Below are 18,967 nucleotides of genomic sequence, written 5' to 3' on the forward strand. Positions count from 1 at the left end.
ACTTGCTTGCACTTCACTATAAACATGCTAAAGTCACACCTGACTCCCTCTTAAATGCTCCCTTTCTGGACACAGTGCAGTTTCAGGTTTATCCTCTCGAGCCATGAGCCCGGGATATTCAGGCTGTGATACAGATGTTTTAGCCTCTTTCCTGGTTTTCGGTGAGACAGAAACTGAGACTCTTGGGACTCATGGCCTCCTGTATCCTGCTGGTGACAAATGCACATTGGCATATGTAGGCTTTACAGTGGGACCTGAAGTTTCATTGGGCACAGCATCAGAGGACTCTGTCGAACAAGGCCCAGGTCTCAGAGGAAACTGCAAAAGATCTGCAGTGGTGGCTATTGAACCACGACTGGCTCAGAGGCAGATCCTTCTCCCTTCCCCATACAGATCTCACTGTAGAGACATATGTGTCACTCCTTGGATGGGGCAGCCAGCTGGGTGAGGTGAAGATCAGAGGATTCTGGTCTCTGGTGTAATCCGGACTCTACATCAGCTTGTTCGAGCTCTGAGCGATCTGACTGGCATTGAAAGCCTTGATACCCTCCATCAAGTGAAGGCTTGTTCAGGTGTTCACTAACAACACCTCTACCATGTGGCACTGCAACAAACAGGGCGGTGTGGGGTCGTGGACCCTTTGTCAAGAGGCTCTGCGTCTCTGGACATGGCTGGAACAGCAGGGCATAACCCTGGTGGTTCAACACGTTTCAGGTTCCCTGCACGCCAGGGCAGATAAACTTAGCTGGCGATGCCTAGCGGATCACAAATGGTATCTCCATCCGGAGGTTGCACAAGGATTCTTTCAGCAGTGGGGAGAGCCTTGGTCAGATCTGTTCGCCTCCGCAGAGAACGCGCAATGTCAGCAGTACTGCATATTGGAGTTTCCAAGGCGGAAATCGCTCTGCAACGCTTTTCATCGCTAGTGGAGTTCAGGCCTCATGTAGGCTTTTCCGCCCATATCACTCCTGCCCAGAGTTCTCAAGATCAAGAACGACTGGGCCCAAGTTATCTTAGTGGCTCCGGTTTGGGCACGGAGAGTCTGGTATCCTGAGCTTCTCAAAATGAGCATTAAGGCTGCCCCTTCGGGAGGTTCTTCTGTCGCAGCAGCAAGGGAGGGTTCTCCACCCAAACCTGTCAACTCTACGCCTTCATGTGTAGAGATTGATTGGCGGTGGTTGATGGCTTTTGACCTTCCTCCCGAAGTCTGTAAAGTTATTTTTGGTAACCAGGTGTCCCTCCACTAAAACGGTATACGCCTGCCGCTGGAAACACTTTGTATATTATTGTACAGAAAAGTCTATTGATCCTCTTTCTGCTTCTCTTTCTGATATCCTTCTCTTCATACTTTCCCTTGCCCAGCTGGATTCTTGCTTGGGGACTCATAAGGGCTATCTTTCTGCCTTATCAGCATTTCTTTGGCTGCCTGATCATCCTTCTCTGTTCAAATCCCCCACTGTACAAAGATTCCTCAAAGGGCTTGTACATATGTTTCGTCCTACGCCTTTTGTTATGCCCCAATGGGACTTGATTCGGGTCCTCGCATTTCTGATGTGTGCTCCCTTCGAGCCGTCGCACAGCTGTCCCCTCCGGCTGCTCACAATCAAGACAGCCTTCTTAGTGGCAATAACATCTGCCAGGAGGATGAGTGAGATGTAAACTCTGTCATCAAAGCCACCATATCTCACTATCTATCTAGACAAGATCGTACTCAGAACGTCTCTTTCCTCCCCAAGGTGGTGACTCATTCCATCTGAGTCAGAACATCACCCTGCCCACCTTCTTTGCTCACCTGCATCATTGTAAGGAAGAGGAGCGACTCCACTAACTGGACCCAAAAAGAGCGTAGTCGTTTTACCTTAACCGCACAAGAGAGTTCCGGATGGATTACAAACTCTTTGTGGGGTATGTTGGAGCAAAGAAGTATCAGGCAGTGCAGAGGCAAACCATTTCGCGATGGGTCGTTCTCTGCATCAAGATCTGCTACGCATTGGCCAGGAAGCAGCCTCCTGAGGGTTGAGGGCTCATTCTACCAGGGGTAAAGCTGCTACCACTGCGCTAGCTCGGGGCTTTGCAGTCCTGGAGATTTGTCAGGAGGCAACGTGGGCATCTTTGCATACATTTGCAAAACATTACTGCCTGGACAATCGGGTACGGAGAGATAGATACTTTGCCCATTCGGTCCTACAGGACTTTTTAGTGTAAGTGGAGGTATCCGCAGCCCACTGCCAGGAGGTTATGGCTTGGGTATCTATTAAAAGGTAAGGAATCTGCAGCTACAAGTCTCTATCAGAAGAACAAGTTACTTACCTTCGGTAACACATTATCTGGTAGAGACTGTAGCTGCAGATTCCTTACACTCACCCATACCTCTGCGCTCTCAGGATATGTCTAGTAGGGTTAAGGTTTATCCCTTTCAGGGCCCTAGTTTTGCACAGACAAAATGTTGGTTCTATCCATGACTCTGCGCTTCTGGCGTGGAAGTTTTGCGGGTAAAAGAACTGAAGTACATGCGCCGGAGTGGTGCCTTCATAGGCGACCATGATGTCACAGACTGCTCCAACGATGCTGACGAAGCCACGCGGAGCCGAACGACATACGCGGATCCAAGCGATTCCACCTGACAGAGCACGCAGGGTAATTCTCAGCAAAAAATTCCAGATTCTAAGCTGACGCCAGAGAATTCAAAGTTAAGGAATCTACAGCTAGACAGTCTCTACCAGATAATGCGATACAAAGGTAAGTAACTTGTTCTTCGCACATGGGCTTCCTTTCTTCCAAAGGTTGTCACACCGTTTCATGTAGGTAAGTGCATCACCTTGCCTGCTTTCTACGCTCCAGGAGAATGTACCTCAACTGCGCACAGAACTTTTGTGTGTACGATCAACTGTTCATCGGGTATGTCAGAGCTAAAAAGGGTCATGCTGTGCAGAAAAGGACCATCCCCAGATGGGTGGTGCTATGCATTAGAATCAGCTATGCATTGACCCCTGAGTCTTGCTCGCTCATTCCACCAGAGCTAAAAGCTGCTACTAATGTGTTAGCATGCAGAGTTCCAGTCCTGGATATCTGGCAGTCCGCAACGTAGGCCTCCCTGCATACATTTACTAAACATTACTTCCCAGACTGTCAAATCCGTCGTGATGGGCTTTTTGCCCATTCTGTCCTGCAGGACTTCCTTGTCTGAAATTTGTCCGCAGACCCACCTCCAAAGATGGCATGTCTTGGGTATCTATTCTAAAATAAAGAATATGCAGCTAGAAGTCTCTGTCAGATGAAGAAGTTAGTTGCCTTCAGTAATGTCTTATCTGGTAGAGACTATATCTAGCTGTAGATTTCTTACCGACCCAACCATCCTCCCCGCTCGGCAAACAGATTTCTAGGGATAGGGCTGTATCCTTTTCAGGGCCTTGGTTATCCACACCAGGGGTCAGTGTTCATGGCTCCGGGCATGGAAAGTCATGAAAGGAAACTATCGTTGAAGCACATGGGTGCCTCTGATATAGGTGCTGCCGACCTCCTATTTGGTGCATACGATGCTGACACAAGTGGATCCGAACAACACCACATACAGGTGTGCAGGGGTACTGCTCTCAAAAAAGTGTCCGGATCCAGTCTGACACCTGGGATAATTCTATGGTAAGGAATCTACAGCTAGATATAGCCTCTAACTGATATGGCATTACCAAACGTAAGTAACTTGTTCTTGTTGGAGTTGTGACCTGCATCAAGTGGTTAACTTTAGCTTTCATCCTCCACCTTGCAAGCAAATTTGAACCAATCATCTACAAATGCAGTAGGTGGTGTCCCATCTCTGAAACCTGAGCACCGGCAAAAGGTATATCTGTCACAGGTTGTGGAGTGAGGGTTATTTAAGTGTGTGCATGGGAGTGCATGTTACATACATTTACTTCTATTCAACTTTAATGTGTTCATACCTACTTACAGTAGTTTCTTGACACTATCAAACTATGGCTGCCTACCGCATGCCCAGAAGTGCAACATTAAGAAGGCCAGCATTATGCAAGGGTGAGCACCATCATGATGTGTATGCCCACAGAATGACATAATTTACCACCAGAGTGTGGAGGTTAACCTTACAACAAATATGGGTGCAAATGTCAATTTATGCTAAGAGTACTTAAAAAATGATACCCCTACTGCCTGGGTGTACATAATGCTAGGTAGGCCTCCATTATGCAGTGGGTGCTCATTACATACTGTGACCTACCGCCATGCTTCAAGGAAAGCTGTAATGCTATGGGTGTGTGCCACTGTCCCATTGATGCACACAATAGTTCAAGAATGGCCACCACGCCTGTCAAAGATTCCTCCGTATGCAAATAATTATCACCTTTAGTCCCAGATAGAAATGTTTCTCATGGTTTGCATTATGCCACGAAGGCCCACAAGTTCCCAAAATGTACTGCCATTATGGGATTTGAGGGCATTTGACTATAGTTAGTCAAGAGGGCCCCCATTTGCTAATAATTACCACAATTAGGCACAGGTCAGTATTTGCCTAGAAGCTGTCAAGAATTAACGTTATTATCCAAGGACCACCTTGAACATCAGTTGTCATCAATGCAGGGATATGGACAAGGTGCCAGGAATTGTCACAGTTACGCAAGGGCCTGCCTGCGCAGCTGGAGAGTTGCCATCATCTCACAGATGTTCATAGGATGCCACAATACATTACCATTACACCTGACTAGTGGGCTTATAAGGGGTGGGCGATGGGCATCATACCATGAATGTCTACGAAGTGCAAATAATTACTTCCACTTTGTGAGTGCATGCATATTACCAGGGTGGGCAGTGAGCACAGGTCCTCATGCATGAACACATCATACACCCTAGCAAAAGTATGCAAGTACCCAGCCACATGCACAGTATTGGGATTTTCTTTGCATACTTACCTTTCACTGGTGCTCAGTGCTTTCTCTCATCTCTGTCATTTGGCCAGTTCCACACTGCTTCTCCCTGAGCTGATATCTATGAAGGACGGAAGAGTAGACTGCAGTGTCTTGCATGTTCAGGCGAGAGGTGTGTGTTCTCATGCCAGGTATATGGGGCGCACATTTTAGTGCTTGGGGTGGGGGGCAAGCGTGTGCTTGGTCAGCCTGGTAAAGTAGAGATGGGGGACATCGGGTGGTCATAGTCTCATCCTAGGAGGAGATGAGATTCAGACGGAGAACCTTAGCCAACCTTGGAGCGGGACATGAAAAGTGCCAACTGGAGCACAGGGAAGGTGGCAGGCAAGCAGGCCTGCAGTGTAAAGGTAGAAGCAGGAGTGACAGAGTTGAATGACTGGAATGTCTCTGGCAGATTGGGAGTGGGCTCAAAGGCTGGAGAAATCTGTAGCACACTGTAAGTGTGTTTGTGGAGCTGCATTTGAAGGGATTCTCTTCCAGTGTATTTGCACACTCAGCAGATGTTGCAGGGGCATGGTTGGCACAGTACTTGCTGAGCGAGCAAAACAATGACTTTTCCACTAACAGCAATGAGTTGTGTGTCCCACCTAAGCAATGTACCATTCGGCCCTCTTCAAGATAATCCACATCTTTCCCCTCAATATAATGCTACACTGAATCGTTAAGCAAGGATTAAAAAAAGTTCAACAGAAGTCAGGGCTGGTACCTGGTGTACGTTATTTTTCCAATAAAAAATGAAATATTTGAAGTAAACCTCCTTTTTCATTTATATTTATACTACTCTTAGAAATATTGACAAGTTTCCCTCTGCTTGTTTTAGAAAGGTACACAAATGCTTAAAGAAATCTTGAAAATTGATGGTTCAGATACTGCAGAATTTCATAAAGAAACAAAGCCGTTATCTGCGGAGAGCGGGAAACGAGATTGTCATGGTCCTTTCTCACAGCGTCGACAAACTAAGAAGATAGGTGGGATATTTTCTTAATTTGTTCCAGTGCAGTTTGTATGCATGCTTCTACTTGAGTATCTCTTCACTCAGAAACTAAAAATATATACGCAAAAATATACTTTCATGTGGTTGTCCACACGAGTCTTATTGAACTTGGACTATGGAAATGCTTTGGTTGCGGTTGTTAAAAAGTCCACATTTACCTGCTGCTTTTGGTGCTGTATGCAGCTGTATTTGCTCCTTTGTAGGAGCTAGGAAATGCAGGGGTGTGGCTGATTGCCCCTTAAGTATATGATATATTTTATGTTGGTTTGTCTCATTTAGAAAGCATCTTATACAAGGTCAAATGTATAATATAGAAATTATTTAAAAATCGGCTTTATGGGGATAGGGCAGTAATGGTGGCAGTTGCAAATTGTGCACTCATTTCTTGGCCAGTAGTTACATTGCATCAAAAATAAGGTTCTCACTGAGTTGTTTTTCATATTAATTCAAAAAATTTATAATGCATCCCCAACTGACAAATACTTTATTCACTTCCTGTCTTCCAGATATTTCTGCACTTGCATCTGCTGTAAATAAGTTTTCAAGAATAATGAATATAAACCTTGATATATATGTATGTTACTCCTTTACATAAAAAGTTGCCATTTTGTCAAATGATAATGTTTTCAACTTGTAAACATTTCAAATAGTACAGTAACTACGCGGTGTCTGTTAACCTCTTTGTTTAGGTCCTTGTTATATGGCCCAAAATTACGTGTAATCTGTAATGTTGTCTCTTCATAGCTGCTCACATGAGCAAACCACAAGGAATTGGAGTGCCTCCTGCTACAGTGACCCCAGAAACAGTAGGTCAGCCTCCACTAGCTCAGCAGCCTGCCATGGGCACACCTGTGTCTGAACTTATTCGGATTTGTTCTTGTGTTCGAATGCCACCGCCTGAATTCACCTTCCTCCGAACATCTTCGGTAGGTGCTGTCTTTTTCCAAAATATATATTGTTAAATTGCCTGGTCCAAGATGCAGATCGAAAACGTACTCGTAAGCAATGCATCCTTGTAAAATAACCAGGTTTTTATTCTTTTTGTTTCTGAAGAAGGATGAATTTTCGGTTCATTTTTAGAGTATTGAGGCTTGTGGTAGAGACCTAATCTTAGAGGAATGAATACCTGGTTCGTGCCTTAGATGCCCAACCTGTCCTTGAGATAGCAGAGTCCAGTCTCCTAAAGGTAAAATGAGATTCTGAAGTGTCAGTGTATTCATATTAATCTGGGTTTCCATTGACATCCTCTCTATCTTCATCACAATTCACAATGGGTGTGAAGTAAGCCGACCAGGTGATCACTATCCAGTGCAGCTTTAATGAGCATCTGCAATTTTGATATCCAGTCCTTTCAAATAACTGCTTACACAGAACAGAAATCCAGCTTTGTTGTTAAATAATACACCCACACCTTTTGTTGTACAAAAAGAGGTAGTCTTTTCCATCGTTTCTGCCAACTGGCTGCATAGGTTTTGTAAATGGCCATAGAATACATCTTCTATATTTTTTGCTGTACTACTTGCTGGGTTGAAGGATGTGGAAAGATGTGCTTGGCAATCTCTTTTTTCCCTGCCGGATATAGAGTTCAATACCACAGTCTTCATGTGCATCTTCAACACCGATCCCTTCTTTAAAATGATAGCTTTATCATTGGCCAAAAGTCCATAAGCAATATTATGTGTCTTTGATGGACAAATGTTGTTTTCCTCATTGAATAGTGCATTTCATCATCGCCAAGTGATCAGTTCTACATTCCTCTGCCTCTCCAAATCTCTTCATAAAAACAGCCATGCAGCCAACGTGTTACGGTCATACACCGCAAGCTTCCTCATGGCTGCAAATTACGAAATTACTAACAATCAAAATCACAAAGAAATCACAAATGTAATTCTACATAACAAATTGGGATAGGTCCACACATACTGCAACATTAAAGCAACAATCCAATCCAAAACTGGGACAAAGAGAAGCCATCATACCAGATATAGTTAATTCATTACACTATAGTCAATTGGGCATAAGTCACAAACAGAAAATACCTGAATGCAGTTGCCTCTGCTTCTCGCCATCATTGACTTAAAAAACTGGGTGGATTGCTCTATTGGCTTCCTTTGGTTGGGTTTTTGGGTTGATGTTGTTTGTGGGACATTCTTTATTTTTCTTTGGTGTTCACAAATCAGCAACTGGGAAGGCTTCAACTTATTGAGTACTCCAGTCTGGTACCAATGCTTGGTCCAGAGACCCCATATGTGTATCTTTTAAAAAAAAACTTAAACCCTTGGAGAAGAGGAGAAAAAACACCTACAAATACCAAGAGATCCATATCCCCAGAAAATCTAGTCCTACCATCTCACAGCAAGGGCTTTTGAACATTTTAATGCCATGTCTTATTGCCAGAAGGTGCTCACCCCTTTTCGATTTTTGTGTGTAAGTTGTTTATAACTGATTAATCTACCCACTGTTAATAACATTCTGTATTAACTCATTTTCTGCACATAAATGTTGAGTGTGATTTAACGTGTCAGACTCATTCTACATTTGCATTTCTAACCCCTACTATTCTCCTAGAGCAGAGGTCTTCAAACTTGGGGGCGGGCCCCCCTAGGGGGGCCTGTAGTGATCCCAGGGGGGGCCCCAGACTCTGGCCAAAATAAATATTATACAGATAACAGGCCTTTGTTTTAAGCAGAAGCATGTTTTTGCAGTTTTTTAAAAGGTAACAGTACTTAACTGCAATGTTTAAATAGGTTTAGACATATTTAAACATTGCCATGTTTATAAAATAATTGTGAAAAATTCTGAGGGGGGCCGACTGATGTTTATTTTTCAACTGGGGGGGCGCAGCATTAAAAAGTTTGGAGACCTCTGTCCTAGAGTGTTTGACTGATCTTGGTTATCAGATTGAAATGCAGCACTAATGGGGCCCTGTGACACGTGGTTAAATGTCAGTACCTCCATGAATACTTTCTAATAGTCACTGACTGCTCCTGGAGAAAATGCTTCACATCTGCAATTTACATATGTAGTTGCAGCCTTTACTGTGCTCTCATTTTGATAGCCACAAGCTTGCTTGAGGCGGACGTAGGCTATGGACAGCGTAATAGGTGACCACCATCTGCAGCTTAGTCTAATTTTAAGTTGTAATGGGGACAGATTCACCTTTACTATATTTGAACTCATTTACCTGCTCAATAAAGAACTAGCATTCAAAGGAACTCAAATAGTCTCCCAATTTAATGTATCACAGTTAGACTCTGTTACTGGTTGTTTCAGTGAAAGATAATGATCTCTTTCTGGCCACCTATCTTTATCTTTAATTTTTGTCTGTCAATTATAAATGACATTCCTTTAAATCCTCCAACATGGATTACTTCTGAGACTCACATGCTATTAGAATCTTTCCGTGCTGTTGGGTAGAATCCCAAATAACTATTAAATGACACCTTTGTGAACTATGCTAATGTGTTTAATTGACACAGCTCTCTCTTGAGGAAGGGAGAGCTGTGCCAATTAAACACATTAGCACAGTGGAATGCACCACCCGATTCTCTCCAGCCTTGCTTTTTATGTATGCTGTACTGTAGACTCTCCAAACATCATCTTTCCAGGCGAGGTTCAACTATTTATGATATCCTTTTACCCATTTTTTTGTTAACATCAAAGATGTTCAGTAGCAGATTTTTCATCTGTCTCGAAGTCTGTTTCCCCTGACTTTGTTTATCTTTGTCATGCCTTGTTTTCCTATCTTAAAACCATGCATCATTTTTAGAAAGAAAATAGATACGTCTAATGGTAATCTGGCTTGCATGTCCTGTTGTTGTTCATGGCCTTCATAGGAATCGTTTGGCGGTTAGTCTGAAAATGAATTCAAGGGCTCTGAGGGAAGGAGCAATAAAATTTGCTGTAGCTTAATCACAGAAGGACAGGGCTTATATTTCACTCTCCAAGGACAAGGTAACAAAAACATAGTCCTCCTCACTATAGATTGAGTGTGGGAATAATAGGGTTTGGTAGGGTCCTTCAACTGAATAGGACTAAGGTCACAGTGCCCGAAAATCCTTCAGTCACTCCATTGGCTGTGACTTATTGTAGTGTAGTTACATGACCACATATCTGCTCAGGTCAGTATTAACCCTCTTGTTGGGGCAACCTTTCCTATGGTGAACTCTCCCACAAGATCTTCTATCAGGTTTTTCATTTGAGTTCCTAGCACCTCTGTGTTGAATAATTATTTATAGTACCAATCTAGCTTTCAGAGTCATGGTATTCCTCAATCTCATTCTTTATCTTAAGCTAAGTTTCTCTTGACCTGACTCCCCATACCCAATCAACATTGTTGTTCTCTTTACCTTCCACATTACTCTGGGAAAAGATATGTGACAAGAAGATCATGTACCTGGCTGCTCCACTAGATGTATTTTCTTTGTCTACCCCCTGACAGAGAGTGATAATCAAGGTAAATCATATTATGATGGGTGTGTTGAATTTAAACCTTTATTTCCCCTTGACCTGGAGCACTTCGATGGTACTCTTCAAACTATGACAAAGTTCTTAACATCTTCATTTTGGATTAACTGTGCTTTTATTAAGCAATTCAGAATTGTGATCCTAAGTTCATGGGCAAGTGCTTGAAGAGGCCACAGATCACCTTGTTATACATTGACTTTAGTTCAGATGCTTCTAGAAACCCAAGGCAGTAGCACTTTCTTTCAAAGGAATTTGGGTCACCCAAACTCATCTGCTGTGGCAGGTAATGGCTGTTGGCAGGGAGTCATAAAAAGGTGCAGATAAGGTAGCAGGTATAAAATAGACCAAATAAATATGCCTGCAGTCACATTCCAGGAAACTATGCAAATGTGTAATTCATCAGAATACATATAACGTGTACGCCAACAGCCATGTTACTCAAAGTTCTCTGTTGCGAATATCTGTTCTCTAAATGCTGCTGTTTTTTTGTTTGGTATATTTATTTACTTAAAACATCTCTCAGCCAACTTTTTGCTGCTATAAAAACACTTAAGTAATTTGCTGAGCAATATAGTTTGCTCTATATGTTTGTGCAGGCTCTCATTGCTAATGCAGTTAATTTTTCTATTTTGTTGTTTCCGACAGTCAATGACTGTGTGCCAGGTATCCCTGTCTAATGGTCTGATTACCCATGGACCTCCATGCCACTCTGAAAACGAAGCCAAGGAGAAAGCTGCATTGTTTGCTCTTCAAAGATTGGTAAGGCAACTCTATGTTTTAATTACCACTTTTTGGTGTGCGAATATTTGTGTGTTTTATGCACTGAGAGGTTAACTTTTTTGTACTCTTGCATGCAGAGCACCTTCGGAATGAATTTTTCATTGCCTCCACTGTTTCAGAATTTTCAAGCTATTGGAGCTGCTTTACCACCCGGACCCGTTCCACATTCATTCCCTCAGTCTGCTGGTATGTCAGGGTGCACATTGTATTGTAAAAAATGATTAAATGATTGTTTTGTTTCACACATTTTATTGCTCTACAGGTAATGCTATACAGTCTTAATAAGAACCTCTGGGTCATTCTCTCCTAGTACTACTACTAAACAAAGCTTCTGCAATCTTAGCTACCATCTCATAGTTACTTTTCTTTTCAGTTAGGAACAGAACTGGCTGATACATTTTTTTCCTGTCCAATTATTTTTTCACAAATAGTACTGTGGTAGTATTCAAATAAAGCCACTAATAAGGGAAACTTACATTTACAATATGTGACATTTTGTTTGGAGGCTGACGTGGTGAATGAAAGATTTGTAAGCTGTTTTTTGCGTTTTTTCACCTGTCTGCGCCAAGATTCATTTTTGATTAGTACATTGTGAAGTCATGGACTGCCCAAGTACCTAGAAATAAAACGTGTAGTATCTTCTTTAGCCTTACCTGCATTGTCAGCTTCAGTTTTACAGAAACACATTTATGAAGCTCAGCAGACAAAATGTCCACTCACCATTGCATTTTAGATAAGTCATACCTAAGTGTGCAGTCTTTTAGGGTTTAAAAAAAAAAGTCAAAAGCAGTATGCTACGGCATTCTGAATGACAAATTAGGCAAGAGGATGTATTCCTCCAGATAAACTACACATTTGGTGTTTTAAGAATTAGTATGCACTATTTCCTTACTATCTGAATTAATCACTCTTCTATCCTACACTTACTTTACTTGATCTCATTCATTTGTCTCTACCTGTCTTTTTCTCATAGCTGTTTTTTGTCCTGTTCTCCATCTCCCTTTTTGAAACACCTAGTCCCTCCTCCCCACTGTCCTTTCACTTTTCCAATTATTGCTCTTGTTAGCTTCACTTGATCTTCCTCTCCTCAGGCCTTCACCTTTATGCATACCACACCTTGTCTTATTCAGATACTTTATCTAGAATCTGTCCAGCTCCACTTACCTTCTTTCCTGATTACATCTCCGTTTACCCCTCACCTTTCCTCTTTTTCATTCCATCCTTTCCTGTCAATATCACCCCTTTTGAATCCTCTAACCTCTGCTTCCTTCACCCCCTTTCCTATGCCATCCACAATTGTCCTACCTCCTCTCTTTTATCCTCTTTCCACCCCCTTCATCTTGCCTCTTCCATGCTTTCACCCCTCTTTGCTGCTCCTCCCTCATTCCACATTTTCTCACTCCGCCCTTCTCCTGTTTCCTGATTTCACCTTGATGTCATCCCTGCATAACTCTACTTCTCATCCTGGCCCCAAAACACCTGAGCTAGTGTTTCCTTTTTCTTTCCTGTTTCCTCCGTTCCATTTGTTGACCCTATTCCTTCTACTCCAGCCTTCCTTCATTTCCTTTGCTGATTCTACTCAATCCACCTTTCTCTCCCTTCTTTCTTCAATTCTCTTTTTCCAGTTCTTGCTTTCCTTTTATCCTGTGTCTCTCTACTCACTCCAGACCTATCCTCCTTTGCTTACCTCTCATTTTCTAATTTTTGCATTAGTTTCCTTTCTTTTCTCTCCAATCTCTCACCACCTTTTCTCTTTCTTAAGTCCATATTCCCTACTCATCCTCTACATTGACTTAACTTTCCTCTCCTCTGCATACATAGCCTTCTCATTCTTCATTACTGCTGATTTCACTGATTTACTCTCTACTTTTTCAGCCCTTCTCCCTTTCAATTCCTGTTCTCCCTTGCTCCATACTCATTTCACGTGCCCTTTGCTTCAAGGCACTCGTCTCTCCTCTGGCCCCCTTCTCACTTTAGTCTTTCTAAAAATACAATGTCAGCGGCTAGAAAGCATCCCTGTGCTCCTCAAGTGGTGCTCCTAGATCACAGGAGAGGGTTATAGTTCAGCTGTGAAGGTTGGTAGCTGGTGTAGTGGAAAGTGTATGCAGCGTCGTTCTCTACTCACCCATCAAGCCTTCGCATTCTCTCAGTACCTACACCCCCACCACTGCTGAAACAAGCTACTAATCTATCATTTTTTTTTTAATCATACCGTCCTCGCCGAGTGCATCCCAACGAGGGATTGTAGGAGCTGGCTGAGGGCACATATATATATATATATATATATATATATGTAGGGATCAGTCATTTGTCACTGCCCACTGCTGGATGACTGGTATACAGTATATATATACCAGTCCAGCAGTGGGCAGTGACAAATGACTGATCACTGTGTAGGTGTAATTTTGAAATCAGGCAACCATCCTGCCTGGCCAGCAGCATTAGGGTGCTGCTTTGTAGGTGGAGGGAAGGTAGAGTGTAGGAATGGATATTTGTGATGGTGGCAGAGTAATTCTGCCTTGGCTTAGAATCTGCTTAGAACTGCTGAAGTTAGTGACTACCAGCAGCCTTTGGTGCAAATAGAAGGGTGCTGTGGCGTGCCCAATGAGCACATAGGGCTGGCAGTGATAATTGTATCTTCTTTTGGCCCTCCTTTGACTTAACGGACATTGATAGCTCAAAGACGTAAGATGCATTATAGGAGTTTTTCTTGGGGGGGGGGGGCGGAGGTGTTACTTCAATGTTTTTATCCTCAAAGAGTGAAACATTAGAAAGCCTTCTGGGCTAGATACACCTCCTCCACCCCCAGAGGTTCAGTAAGGCATTGAAAAAACTGCAGAAGAGAGTAATAAAATGTTATATAGGAACAATGAAGCTTTGCAGGACACAAGGGTTAATATCATGGAGGGTGATGATATATAGCAAAGGTTATGCTACACAGCAAGAGGATGGGTATATATGTTTGGTGATGGAAATGAGGAAGGTCAAAGAAGTGGGCTGACCAGAGAATATGAAGCTTGAGAATCATCCAGTGTGTAGAGAACCACCTGAAGGTGGCCCACCAAAGAGAATTCTGTCTGATAGTCACTGGTTGATTCCATGATCATCTGTGTTATCAGAGAGTCAGCCTGGGGTCACAATTATGAGCTAAGGAAGGGGGGGTTCCAGTGAGTCTGTAATCGTCATATTTCTTCACATTAGCACCATCCTCAGAAAGGGACTGAAGTTACAGCTGCCATCCTTGGAACTCTTTGGAGGGGTTTAATTCCCTGCCAAGTTGAAGGCCATCTTTGATGTCAAACAGTATCTGTTTTGGAACAGCCTGTGCCACTTTTAGAGGAACAGGCGAGGGTCTAAGGTAATTTTTTGCTTGTGGTGTGAGACCCATATCATTAAGTGATGAACAAATAAATGATGAGTAATACATACCCTACCCGCTTCCCTGCTATTTGGAGCTTTTGCAAAAATGTTTAATGTATTTGCCTGATGCACAGCTATGTTTGACTGTGAGTTTGCATGTGATTTCTCAGTTGGGACATGCATCCTTGTAGCGGTTTGTATTTTGATGTTATACCCTCAAGTGAGCTGAGCTTGGATCCTTTTGTTTAGCTTTTGAGTTTTATTAGATTTTTGACATTTTTCATTGTACAATATATAGATGGACATTACCATCTACAATGAACAACAAACTGTCCATTTTCCATCCAAGACCACCCTTCCTCCCTGATATCCAACTCCTGCACAGCCCCATCCCATTGACAGCTGACTTCCTACCACCTCCCATATTGACACAGTTCATAACACCATCCTTAGAACTGTTTATCTAAAAAGAACCTGCATCTTACAATTGGCTGCTGTAGTTAGAAAAGTAAGTCCTTTATAAAGTTCAGAACGCACATCTTTTTGAGACATGAAGCTCTGTAAATTATCTAACTTGAAACGTTATCATAATGTCCCAATGTTTTCTAATGCCCTGCTTTCTCCCCTGCACTGGTGCTAACATCAATATTTATTTGTTTATTTATTTGCTTATTTGTTCTGAGTATAGCATGGTTGTAGCCTAAAGGTACGTTATGCATTGGCAAATGAAAGATTACTGGAAGCAGTGCAAGGCACTCTGAATATATTTTCATTAGAGTACGTATTTACAGCGAACTGATGGAAATACATTTCCATCTCTGTAGTACCACAGTTAATAAGGAGTTGAAAATATGTTAGCTGCAGGAAGCTAGAAAAGGGACACAAGATGAAGGTCAAGAGAAGGTTGCTGAGGCACCCTACGGAAGAGAATTGGACAGAGAAAAAGAATAAAATAAACTAGAAGGGGAAGGGAGAGACAGTTCAGCTCCATGAAGGTGTCCATTGAGCCAGTAGTTCTGAAGACTGGGAGAGCTCCATATTCTGACTGCACTACAGAAAAAGTGAGTGTCATTGTATGTTTCTTCTTGAAGACTGGGGGTCTAGGAACAGAAGAAAATCTGTCTGTTAGTTTAGAGGTCAGATTTTGGAGAAGGATGAGTGGAGGGCAGTGTATGTAATGAATGTGTTGGTGACTGTGTGTGCTTATGGACTTTCTCTGATGTGAATAATTGACCTGCATCTGCCGTAACAGAGCTTCCTTTTCTTGTTATGGTATGCTCCTGTACGACCGATTTGAGGACATCCCAGTGATGACAGGCTCATATGCATGTTACCAATAACCACAATTCTTAGATGACCTGATCTACATTTTGTAAGACAACTCAATATTTTTTCAAGCCCTTGCATATATTCAGCGGTGTCCCAACCAGTCATGGATACGTCATTGATCCATAATCCGACAAGATCATGGGGTCCAGATTTACTTCCTTAATATCTGCAACCATCCATTTATCAAACAGGAAATAATCAAAGTGAGCATAAGCTCCACTGCGAAATGTAACTGTCCTTCATTCAATAGGCATGTATGTTGCCAGCTGTTGTTCAACCCTAATAACCAGACCTCTCTAAAACTGAAAGCACAGTGGATCTCCAATATCGTTCTGGCTTTCATCGGTGGTACTATCCAACACCATGTTAAGGTTCCCCGAATATGAGTGCCCGGATGCCCAAGCTGTAATCATGTGTAGCATGTCCCACAGAAAATGTTCCTGCCACCGAATGGCATATGTTTGTGCTACCATAAGAGGTTGACCACAGCGCAGCACCTTATGCCCTACCCACCTTTCTACAATTTCAGCGTAGCAAGATACCTCCCTATCTGCCACTTTTTGTTGCTGAGGAAAACTGTTGTAGGTATGCTGTCTTGAGCAATAGCTACATTGTACAACCCCCTCCCCATGGTTAAATCACTTGTTGAAGGTCTATATTAGTGCCCAGCTAATACAGCTGATGTAAATTTTCAGGTGTTTGGATGGGTGAACATTGTATGTAGTGACTGTGTTCTCCATGTTTATCTTTGTGTCTTTTGGGAGTGCCACAAGCTCAGTACTGTTCTCTTTGATCATGGCTTTGGTGAAGAGGAAGTGACTGTGGCTTGGCCCCAGGAACAGGGCTCAGACCGTCTCCCACATCTCTCCGAGGATTACCTACACCAACTGATGGATACTTATAACATTTGATTTCTCACCTTAGCCTACTCCCTTCTAACAGTAGATTTCTCACCTTAGCCCACTCCCCAAGTGCCAGACTGAATCTGGAACTTTTTCTCCATAGTTGCACTGTGTGGCTCAAATGCAAATTTTGGCTCCATGCTGCCCCTCAAGTGATAGAAAGGCGCATCAAATAAGCGATACCCCTGCGTGCTAACATCAGTTGCCTTGTTTCCACACCTTCTGATACAAATATAGAGCTCCTCTGCCAATTTTTGCTGCTTTCATATAACTTCCAAACTTAATCCAGTGTCTTAAGGAACAATGTCCCCTCCTAAACGACAGGTTTTAAACCATCCCATGTCTGCACAAAGCATACGTTAGTCACAAACCCTAATGAGGTGTATCTCTGGTGTTTTGGCTCAGGATATGACTTAGTCATGCAACAGTGCCCCTCATACACCCAAAGGCAATCAGTGAGCAAGAAGCAAAGATGTATGTCGCTGTTCAATATAAGTTGCAGGCCTCATGTAAGTCCTGGTCCTGTTTCAAGTCTGGGGCATGGACTTGATCTTGTTCCAGAGGCTGTTCCTGCATAAGGTCTACTTTGTGATAGCAGTCGAAGTCCCAATTGAAGTCCAAACACAAACTTCAAAAAGTGAAGTAGGATTCAACCCCACTCTGCCACTCTGTATCCAAAAAGAAGGTGTGAGGGTGTCACAATGTCAGTTTGTCTCCTTCTAGATCACCAGTGAAGGAGCAGACTCCCTGACTGATTCTGGTGTGCCCTGAGTTTTTCTGGCCATCGGCGATGCTGAAGCAGATTGTTGCCTTAAAGTTCACCAAACTGCAGATTTTGTAGCAGCCCAGATTGGATACCTCTGGCGGAATCCATCCTTGGCAACATCTGACACCTTGGGGCTCACTCTGGAACCCTTTGAGGCTCTGGTATAGACACCCACTCTGGCTCCAAGACCTGCGCTGAGCGTTTCTTCGCAGGCACCATCCCAACAGCACCGGTGCCAGAAGAGGCTTTGGTGCTCATTCTGATATCCAATACCAAACGGACTTGAGCCCGATCTCAACCAACGTCTCGCTGTGGGATTACAAAAGTATTGCTGGTATCATACAGTGTGACTTTGAATCAGCACCTCTGTGACGGACGCACCAACAGACGCTCTGTTATCTTTTTAGCCCTGACTTTGAACAAGGTACATCCCAAGAAGGAGATTATGATGGTGGGGGATGGGGGTGGTTTTCTCCATCATTATACAGATGATATGTTTTGTATGGACATGGGCTTGGTACCCTCCTTTAAACAAGGCACTTCTGACCTCTTGGCCTACCAGTGGAAAAGAATGCATAATTTGCAATATTGGTCCATAGGGTAGCTGAGGTCCTGGGTTTACAGTTGCCTTCAGTTGAGACCAAAACAAACCTCCTTATGGAAATTGTGCAGCGTTTAAAGAGGACCTCATTGTTACCTTGATGAGCATTTGGTTAAAGCCCTGTTCTTGCTCACTGGTGAAAAGATATGTGGCCAGGCGTCACAGAACCACTCCTGGTTATCCTGATTTTCCCACTAAACATCCTACACCAAAGAGCCTGGTAGTTCAGGCTTCAGCCAGAAAGGTAAAACTCATTTGATTCCCTGCAATTCCTCCGGACAGAGGGAACAGGATTTGCTCTTTTTGAAAATGTGTTTTCTCTACTGTTAGCCTGGAATTGAGATTGGGCAGTGCTGTTTGTTAATTTGTCGCTACTCACACATACCCTCTGGGACATGGCAAGCAAAATGTTAACAACATACCCGAAATAATGTGGGGCATCTCTGGCTCAGACAATTGATGACAGGTCAGAGACAGCCAAATATGTGATTTCTGCTGACTTAAATACTACTGAGCATGAAGGGTCAGTGATTGGCTCCAATGTTGTGCCATGCTGACCGGCACGGATGCATTCCACAAGATTTTCCAGCGATGTACAAACCTCTCTCTGGGATATGTCCTTTGATGGCTCACGCCTTCTCAGTGAAAACACGGATTCCGCCTTGGAGCACTTTAAAGATCATAGAGCCACAGTGTGCACCCTGAGTCTACTGACCCCTGCTAAATAGTCCCTTTATCAGTTCAGAAAATTCAGAGGCTATTCCAGAGGGCTGTATGTAGGCAATGACAGCCTCCCCTACCGCTATGGCAGTCACACATGTCGTTTCGAGTCTG

The 18,967-nt window shown here is 43.1% G+C and overlaps 1 protein-coding gene across 1 annotated transcript in view; it reads left to right on the top strand.

The window, feature by feature from the left end:
- XRN1 (5'-3' exoribonuclease 1) overlaps nt 1-18,967 on the top strand; it is an 838,379-nt gene that overhangs the window by 685,526 nt on the left and 133,886 nt on the right. Inside the window, exons 37-40 of the mRNA XM_069213922.1 lie at nt 5,755-5,902; nt 6,673-6,854; nt 11,041-11,154; nt 11,253-11,361. Of these exons, the coding sequence (XP_069070023.1) occupies nt 5,755-5,902; nt 6,673-6,854; nt 11,041-11,154; nt 11,253-11,361 (553 nt within the window). The remainder of the gene's footprint in view (nt 1-5,754; nt 5,903-6,672; nt 6,855-11,040; nt 11,155-11,252; nt 11,362-18,967) is intronic.

Source organism: Pleurodeles waltl, chromosome 11 (genome assembly GCF_031143425.1).
Source record: "Pleurodeles waltl isolate 20211129_DDA chromosome 11, aPleWal1.hap1.20221129, whole genome shotgun sequence".
NCBI lineage: Eukaryota > Metazoa > Chordata > Amphibia > Caudata > Salamandridae > Pleurodeles > Pleurodeles waltl.